This window comes from Sus scrofa, chromosome 15 (genome assembly GCF_000003025.6).
Source record: "Sus scrofa isolate TJ Tabasco breed Duroc chromosome 15, Sscrofa11.1, whole genome shotgun sequence".
NCBI lineage: Eukaryota > Metazoa > Chordata > Mammalia > Artiodactyla > Suidae > Sus > Sus scrofa.
This window is the reverse complement of record NC_010457.5, coordinates 48608221-48617776: the sequence shown is the minus strand read 5'-3', so window position 1 is coordinate 48617776 and position 9556 is coordinate 48608221. Positions and strand designations below refer to the sequence as shown.

Here is a 9556-nt window from a genome sequence, read left to right as displayed (position 1 = left end):
CCAGGCTGCTGACGGGCCTCAGCTGTGAGTGAGGGCATTTCTCTGAGGCTTCCCACCAGCTTCGAGTGGCCAGGAGTGAGTGACCCCAGGGGAAGGGGGCAGTGGTGCCCAGAGAATCAGGCTGGGGAACCTAAAGAGAGGGAGGAGATGCTCCTGAAAGCTGGATTCACAGGCAAGGATGTTCCCCCAGGACCGAGGCCTCCTTCTGCTGCTGCTTCTAGACAAAGAGCAGAGAAGGAAAAGCAGGCCCAGGAGTTCCTGCCATGGCGCAGTGGGTTAAGAATCCAATGGTAGCAATTCAGGTCGCTGTGGAGGTATGGGTTCGATCCCTGGCCTGGCCCAGTGGGTTAAGGATATAGCATTGCTGCAGCTATGGCGTAGATCGTAGCTGTGGCTATGATTCAATCCCTGGCCCAGGAATTTCCATGTGTCTTGGGTGCAGCCAAAAAAAAAAAAAAAAAAGTAGTTAAGTTTCCCAAAAAAGAAAGAAGAAAGGAGTTCCTATTGTGGCTCAAGAGATTTAGAACCTGACTAGTATCCATGAGGATACGAGTTTGATCCCTGGCCTCGCTCAGTTGGTTAAGGATCCAGTGAAGCTGCAGTGTAGGTCACAGATGTGGCTCAAGAAAAAAGTTTTTTTGGAGTTCCTGCCGTGGCACAGCGGAAACAAATCAGACTAGGAACCATGAGGTTGCGGTTTCAATCCCTGGCCTTGCTCAGTGGGTTAAGGATCCGGCGTTGCTGTGAGCTGTGGTGTAGGTCACAGACACGGCTCAAATCTGGCGTTGCTGTGGCTGTGGCATAGGCCAGCAGCTCTAGCTCTGATGGGACCCCTACCCTGGGAATCTCCATGTGCCGCGGGCACAGCCCTAAAAAGACAAAAAAAAAAAAAAAAAAAAAAAAAAAAAATTAAAGTTTCGCTTTAGAAAAATAAAGCAAAAAAGGCTCAATTGCCAGTCTCCCCATCTTGCCCCAGGGAAGAGTGAGTAGGGCTGAGAGTGCCAAGCCTAGTTCTTTCTGGTGACCAGCTCCCATCCTGAGTACCACCCTCATTAGCATAAACTCTGGTATGCCCCAGAAGGTCCAGAAGAATCACAGAAGATACTCCTGTCATTCAGGAAAGGCCAAGGTTTTTAGGAGCTCAGGGTCCCCATTTCCCAGATGAGAAAACTGAGGCTTAGGTAAATTGAGTTGCCCAAAGTCACACCATCAGTAAAATGGAGAGCCCAGGATTTGAATCCAGCTTCAGCATCTCATGCACTTAGAAGCACAGTGCTTGAAACACAGGAAGTTCATCATTTTCCTTAAAGGGTGAGTCTGATTTTTCACGGAGACAGAGGTTATGAGCCTCTCCTGTAGGAGTGCCTAAAGGATATACAGTTGCCTTGTGTGGGATGGAGTCTGATTGGAAGGGAATCCTTTGTAGGCTCAAGTACTTATCTGATACATCCCACAATTCCTACCCATTTCTGCGGGTTGCTGCTCATGTCACATTTGCATTTCCATCCAATCATGGGTCATGGGAGTTCCCTAGTGGCTCCTGAAGGATCCTGCATTGTCACTACAGTGGTTCCAGTCACTGCTGTGTCACAGGTTCAAACCCTGGCCTGGGAACTTCTGTATGCCATGCGTATGGCCAAAAAAAACCAAAAAACAAGAAAGTAATCAACTATTTAGGAGTCATAATGTCATCTATTGTTGGCTCAGGTCTGTATTAGGATCCTACCTCTAGAAGGCACAGAGGGAGCTGGGAAACCTGAGAATCTAAAGACCCTTCACAGGCCTGGAGCTGGGAGGCTAGCCATTGCCGGCTCCAATTCTATACACACGTTTCTAGTCTCTAATAGTCTTTAGTCGCACTTACTTTTCTCTTACACTGGAGCTCCTTCAGAAAGCCTCTGCCTTCCTTGGGTCCTCCAGAAGAATAAGGGACGGGAGTCCAGTTCTATCACCAGCTATAGTCTGGGAGCAGATGTCTACAAAGGTTCAGCTCAGAGAGGGCCAGGGAATCACAGGAGAAAACCTCAAGAGGAAGCGAAGGAGTTTCTTGGGGTAATTATTGACAGCCTCCTCCTCCCCTTGAAATTACAGAGCATGGTGGCTGAAACTGGACTCTGGAGTCCAGAGGGCTGGCTTCAAATCCTGCATCCATCACTTCCGAGCTGTGTATCCTTGGGCAAGTTACTATTAGGGTGCCTTTTCCCCTCTTGTCTGTTAAACAGCCATCATCACCCTGTTGTGAGGACAAAATGAGCTAATTCTTGTAAAATGTAGTCACAAGCATCCGGCACTAACAAGCCTGCAGTAGATACTAACTGTCCTAGTGTGTGTCTCCTGTGCCAGCTCTTATCTGCTCAGGGCTCCAAGGGTGGGGACACTGACTGTGACCCATCTTCCACTCTCAGCTGCCCCCAGTGAAGGGTCTGCTCAATCGTGGGGATAAGAGGCCCCAGCCACTCCTGGACAAGGGTGAATGGATTAGCACTGAAGCTGGGGGCAAGAGAAAAGTTGGCTAGCAGCTAGCACCCAGCAAAGGCAAACAGTTCTTTAGAGGAACCATAGTGGATGTGAGCCCCAGGCCCCTAAGGGGATAATTATGGTCTAGCAGAGTTAGGTGGATGTGAGCCCAGGCCCCTTTTAAGAAGATAATTATGGTGTAGTAGAATTAGGTCTTCTGCTCTAGATTGGACTAAAACTTTGGGTAAGCCTTCCACCCCCTTTGCTTCAGACAGAATTAATTCAGCCTCCTCCCTCTTATCATGGAACCTTATCCTTACTTCCCTGAAGAACTGATCACATGAGATCAGGGCCAGGGTCAAGCTTCCTAACCAGATACTTGGAGGTTGGGAACTAAGTTTGAGTCATCCTTCTATCTCAAATGAACTCATTCATTCCACCCTACACCTCTGAGAACAGATAACCAGGAAAAAAAAAATTTAAGGGGAAAAGCTTTTGGGTAGCTCAGAGAAAAGAGCATTTAAAAAGGTATCGGTGTCTTGACTTATATTTAAGACTTAAATAAGACTTATATATAAGTCTTATACATAAGACTTAAATAAGACTTATACATAAGTCTTATAAATAAGACTTAAATAAGACATATATAAGTCTTATACATAAGACTTAAATAAGACTTATACATAAGTCTTATAAATAAGACTTAAATAAGACTTATATTTAAGTCTTAAATATAAGTCTTGTCTTATATTTAAGACACCATCAAACTCCTGGAAGAGAACATAGGCAAAACATTCTCTGACATCAACCTTATGAATATTTTCTCAAGTCATTCTCCCAAAGCAACAGAAATAAGAGCAAAAATAAACCAGTGGGACCTCATCAAACTGACAAGCTTTTGCACAGCAAAGGAAACCAAAAAGAAAACAAAAGGACAACTTACAGAATGGGAGAAAATAGTTTCAAATGATGCAACTGACAAGGGCTTAATCTCTAGAATATACAAGCAACTTATACAACTCAACAGCAAAAAAGCCAACAACCCAACTGAAAAATGGGCAAAAGACCTGAATAGACATTTTTCCAAAGAAGATATGCAGATAGCCAACAAGCACATGAAAAAATGCTCAACATCACTGATTATTAGAGAAATGCAAATCAAAACTACCACGAGATACCACCTCACACCAGTCAGAATGGCCATCATTAATAAGTCCACAAATAACAAATGCTGGAGGCGGTTGGAGAAAAGGGAACCCTCCTGCACTGTTGGTGGGAATGTAAGCTGGTACAACCACTCTGGAGAACAGTATGGAGGTACCTTAGAATCTATACATAGAACTACCATATGACCCAGAAGTCCCACTCTTGGGCATATATCTGAACAAAACTTTCCTTAAAAAAGACACATGCACCCACATGTTCTTTGCAGCTCTATTCACAGTAGCCAAGACATGGAAACAACCCAAATGTCCACTGACAGACAACTGGATTAGGAAGATGTGGTATATATGCACAATGGACTACCACTCAGCCATAAAAAAATGAAATAATGCCATTTGCAGAAACATGGATGGAACTAGAGACTCTCATACTGAGTGAAGTAAGTCAGAAAGAGAAAGACAAATACCATATGATATCACTTATATCTGGAATCTAATATATGGCACAAATGAAACTTTCCACAGAAAAGAAATTCATGGCCTTGGAGAATAGACTTGTGGTTGCCAAGTGGGAGAGGGATGGAGTGGGGTGGTTGGGGAGCTTGGGGTTAATAGCTACAAACTATTGCCTTTGGAATGGATTAGCAACAAGATCCACTGTGTAGCACTAGGAACTATGTCTAGTACTTATGATGGAGCATGATAATGTGAGAAAATAGAATGTGTACATGTATGTGTAACTGGGTCACCATGCTGTACAGTAGAAGAAATTTGTATTGGGGAAATAACAATTAAAAATAATAATAATAATTAAAAAAAAAAGGTATCGGAGAGTTCCCATTGTGGCTCAGCAAAAAATAAACCCAACTAGTATCCATGAGGATGCGGGTTTGATCACTGGCCTAGCTTGGTGGGTTAAGAATCTGGAATTGCCATGAGCTCTGGTGTAGGTTGCAGCCTCAGCTTGGATCTTGGGACCCGGCATTGCTGTGGCTGAGATGTAGGCCAGCAGTTGCAGCTCCAATTCCATCCCTAGCCTGGGAACTTCCTTATGCCGTGGGTGTGGCCCTTAAAAAAAAAAAAAAGAATTGGAAAACAAGATCCTACCATATAGCACAGGGTACTATATTCAATGATCTGTGATAAACCATAATGGAAAAGAATAGGAAGAAGAATATTTATAAATATGAATATATACAACATATGAGGAATTTTTGTTGTACCGCAGAAATTAACACAATATTATAAATCAACTATACTTCAGTAAAATTAAATTTAAAAAAAAAATTTAAGTTCCCAGCGCTGGCTCTTTACACCTCAGACATTGTTTCCTCACCATACTTGTAAAATGGAAAGTCACTCGAGCTCCACTCATCTTCCTGAGTGAGTATAGAGGCCAAAAGTGATGATCAACAGGACAGGACAGCGTCCTGGAAATGTCTCCACCTCATTCCCACCTGTGGGAAAGCATCGCCTCATTAAATGTCAGCCTCAGAGAGTGGATGTTGCAGTGGAATTCCTTTCCAGCCTCTGAGTGCCTTCACTTAGCAAAAAAAAAAAAAAAAACAGAAATGACAGAAAGACTGTGTGACCCAGGCCAGAGGCCTCCTCTGCTCTGGTCTCTGAGAAGTTCCCTGGCCTGTGAACCAGAGGATTGGGTGGCAGGCCTGCCCTGGGCCGTGGCTCTGTGACGACCCTTCCTAGGAATGCAAGCCCGGCCCCTGCCAGCCCTGCAGAGGGCTCCTGCTGAGGGAGGCCCGTCTTCTCCCTTCCTCCATTTGCAGTCACTATTTATTTATCTTTGGAAGTTGAAGGAACCAGAGCCTGCAACTGGGACAGACCTGTGGAGCCAGAAGGAGCCAGTGTCTGGGCCTGGCATCTGCCGCTCATGTGAGGGAAAGAAGCCATTCCCAGCAAAGGGGGTGGGGGACCCAGCTGATATGCCACTGTACTAGGAAAGGTGCCACATACACCAGCAGAGCCAAGGGCACACAAAGACGGTGACGGTCACTACAGTGGCCGATTCGGTGGCCCAGCGAAGGATGGGAAAAGGAGCTCTGCCCAGGAACCCCTCAACCCTGGTAGCCTCATCTCCACAGCAAAGGTGCCATTTCTACTCCTCACCCCCAGCCTGCATCTCCCTGCAAGTGTCAGAAAAGGCAGCCTCTGTGGGAAGACAAGAAGCAGACACATTGGGCCACACTTCATTTGTCCCTCTGTCCCAGCTTGTGTTTCAGTCTATCTGGGAATCAAGGTGATTTTCAAACCCATCTGAGTGCCCTCCCACCACCACCGCTAACCAGTTTTCAGGCAACAACTTGCATTCACAAACTAGGGGGCAGGCAGGGCCCCACTTTGACCCCCAAGATTCTACCCCCCCCATGTGTCCTTAGAGCTGCCTAGAAAGGGCCCTCCTGACTGGGTACAGTGCTTTTTCCACTCCCAGCACACACCCCTGCTTTTCCCTTCTCCATCCCCCCCATTCCCACTGTTCCCCCAAACACACACGTGGATGTGGAAAAGGTAGGCGGTGGCAGATCTAGCCTGTCTGCCTTGGCCTTTGACCCCTCCTAGGCAGAAAGACATGCACCCCCCACTGGGCGAGGTCAGCCAGCAGCAAGGAGGGTCTGAGCCTCCTAAGACTTGGCTACGATCCTGCAGTGAGTGCCGGCCTCCAGACTGGCCCATCAGGTCAGGGGTCAAGGGAAGCCGAGCCTCAGCAACCCCAGAGCAGTGAACAAAGTTAAACCAAAACATGGACATCTCTGGCCAAGCCCGCAGGTCAACGAAAGTCCCAGAGATATGGGGTGCAGGCTGGACAGGAATGAGTGAGGGAAGATTTTGTGAAAAGTGACGGCGGTTGGCTTTGAGGTCGGAGATGGGTTGTCAGGAGGAAGATTCCTGCCTCAGGGGAGAGGGGCGGGAGTGAGAAAAAGTCTACATTCAAGGCGGGTGCAGGGAACTTGCGGGGCCTCAAGCCGGCTGGCCCGCTCAGGCTCCGAGGAGGGCAGAGGCCTGGCTGCGTATCGGGAGGCGCTAGGGCCTCGCGGACGGACGAGCTGGCGAGGGGAGGGCGCCCGCTCGGGAGGGAGGGAGGGGGCTGGCGGCGGCGGGAGCGGCGCCGCGCCGAGCTGCCTCCATCCATGGCACGGAGCGGCGGCGGCGGCGGCGGCGGCGGCGGCGGCAGGAGCCCGGCGCGATCCGCTAGGTCCCAGCCCCGCGCAGAGCGAGCAAGCGCCGCGGAGGGGTCCGGCCTCAACCGGCCCGGGAGAACCGCGCAGAGACTCGGGCCGCGACGCCTGGGGCCGCCCGCGCCGCGCTGACAGCCGCGCCCGCGTCCTCCCCGCCGGGGCGCTCGCCGGACATGCCCCCGGGGCGCGGCGGCGGGGACCCCGGGGCTTGCCTCCGCCCAGGGCCCCCCGCCCCGCCCTCGGGCGCCCCGGGCCCCCGCTGAGCACGCCTCCCGCACTCTCGGATCCCTCTGGCCGGCGCGCAGACGGGCCCCAGCGCTGTCGGTCCCCGCGGGGCGATGGGCTGATGGGCACCGCGGGACGCAGGATGCGGGCGGCGCCCGCGCGCCTGCTGCTGCAGCTGCTACCCTGGCTGCTGCTCTTGGTGCCCGGGACCTGGGGCGCGCCCGGCTGCCCGGTCCCCATCCGCAGCTGCAAGTGCTCGGGGGAGCGGCCCAAGGGGCTAAGCGGCGGCTCATCCAACCCGGCACGCAGGAGGGTGGTGTGCGGCGGCGGGGACCTCCCGGAGCCTCCGGAGCCCGGCCTTCTGCCTAACAGCACCGTTACCCTGTGAGTACCAAACTCGGCCAGCCCAGCCCGATCCCCGACGAGGGGACGAAAGGAAACCAGACGGGAGGGGTGAGAAATGGGGGACCGAGAGGATGCCAACACTTCAGAGACTCTAGGACAGGCCTGGTCCAGAAGAAGAAAAGGGAGGCTTGGAGAAGCAGGGGGAAAATTAGAGCTCCAGGGGTGTCGAATGAGGAAGGAGCATGGCGTGGAGTGGGGGTGGGGGCGTCCCAAAGAGAGGCAAGGCGGACGCCCACTCACCTGCACAGGTGAAGGGGAATGCGCGCTGGCGGGACGCCCACGCCCCTTGAGTTTCCAGCCGGGGCTGGTGTTGCGGACTTCGGGGACCTGAAGTGGGCAGGCTCGGGGAAGGCTCAGGGAAGCTCGACGCCTGCGGCCCAGTAGGTGGTTGTGGTCTTTACCACCGCGGACGCGTCCCTGGCGGCACGCCGATTCACTCCGCGGGCCTGGCTCCTCCAGTTGGGGGCGCCCCATTCGACCCTGAAGCCTGCCAGCCCCGCTTGCAGATCTTCTCTCTAGCGCAGGCGGGAGGGTGGGCTCGGAAAAAGTCTGTCCTCGGGGTGCAGGCGCTTCTGGGGTGAACAAGACCCCAGCGTCCCGATTCTTCTCGGGCCCCTCTCCCGCCCGCGCGCATCTGTGAAGTGAGCTCTGTTTTGGGTCCTGCATCCGTCCCTCTTCTTTCCCTCCCCGGATATAACACGAGCTTTGGCTGTTTCTCGATTGACTTCTTCGCGTAGGGATTGCGAAGACAGAAACCTGGCTGAGGTCGGAAGGAGGCTGCCTGCTAGGCTCCTTCGGTCTTCCCAAGTTTCCCTTCTCAGCTGGGGCCTTATTAAACTCTCACTTTGACGGCAACTAGCGCGGCCGGTCGCGCCGCAACCCAAACCCAAACCTCCGCGAGGGGGGTCCGAAATCCCGGCAACAGCGAGAGAATTAGCGACCCCTCCCCACCGCGACGATTTCCTGCGCAGACCACGTGCTTGCAGCTCCACGCACGCGGCGGAGTGGAGGGTCCGGCCCTAGCGGCGGCCCCTTCCTTTCCTGTCCCGGATCCAGCCTACGACGAGCCGCTTCCCCTTCCCTGTCCTCCTGACCCCAGTGGCAACCGTTTCCCCACCGCCCCTTGCCCGGAGTTGGAGCTGGCGCACAGTCTAGCCGATTGTGTCCAGAACAATACAGTAACGCCTCTGGTTGGGTGAGTTCAGAGGCTGCCCGCTTCCTGACAGGACACGACTGGTCAGCCTCTGACGTTGGCCGCCCGGCCTGTATTTTCCCCCAGCTGGGGTGGGTGGGTGTTTGTGTGCATGAGGGGGCTGGAAGCCAGGTCTCCGCTCTTTTCCAGGGCCTAGCAGCTGGGACCGGACAGGGTCCCGCAAAGTAGCCCTGGCAGCGGATTCAGATCCCTCTGAGTGTCCACTGGTGTTGAAGTGTCCAGACAGGCCTGGGCATTCCCCAGCCCACTCAGTTCTGGAGGAGAAAAATGCTTGCTGCGTGGAATAGCTGGGCCAGTGTCTGTGTGATTACCCACTGGGCTATGATTATTCAGTTCTGGGAGGTGTGTGTGTGTGTGTGTGTTCTGGATCTGGTGGCTGTGCTCACACATGTGTTAGGATTAGGGAACCCTCACATGCTGAAGGCATAAGGAAGTGGGGGAGCATTAAAAGGTGGTTTTGCTGTACACCTTAGAATGGCAACTAATGCTTTGCAGCCATGGCTAATTCCCATCGACGCCACTCCAAGGACAGAGCAGGGCCAACTCTTGATGAGAATATATTGGGACACAGTGACAGCCAACAGAACTACTAGCTCACCTTCCCATCCCAAACCATCCCCAAAGGAAGACCCCACCTTTTGTCCCAGGCCACTGTCACCTTCCAAAGGAACAGGCCACCTGAGCCTAGCTGGACATCTCCATGGGGACAGCAGCCAGGGCAGACCAGAGCTGCCCATGAGAGCCCGCTGGTGCATGAGCCGGGGCGTGGGGGGGGGGGAGGAAAGGGCGGTGAGTAAGACCAGTCATGGCCATATTCCTTGGACGCTCCCCTCAGGCTCCACCTGGTCCTGATCCCCTGACAGCCACCCCTCCTCCAAGCTGGCTTCTGAAGGAAAAAGAGC

The 9556-nt window shown here is 52.5% G+C and overlaps 1 protein-coding gene across 1 annotated transcript in view; it reads left to right on the top strand.

Annotated features, from left to right (window-relative positions):
- The window catches only part of ADGRA2 (adhesion G protein-coupled receptor A2), a 38082-nt gene continuing 35268 nt past the window's right edge, over window positions 6743-9556 (top strand). Inside the window, 1 exon segment of the mRNA XM_003133366.4 lies at window positions 6743-7420. Coding sequence (XP_003133414.2) covers window positions 7158-7420 — 263 coding nt within the window. The 5' untranslated portion in view covers window positions 6743-7157.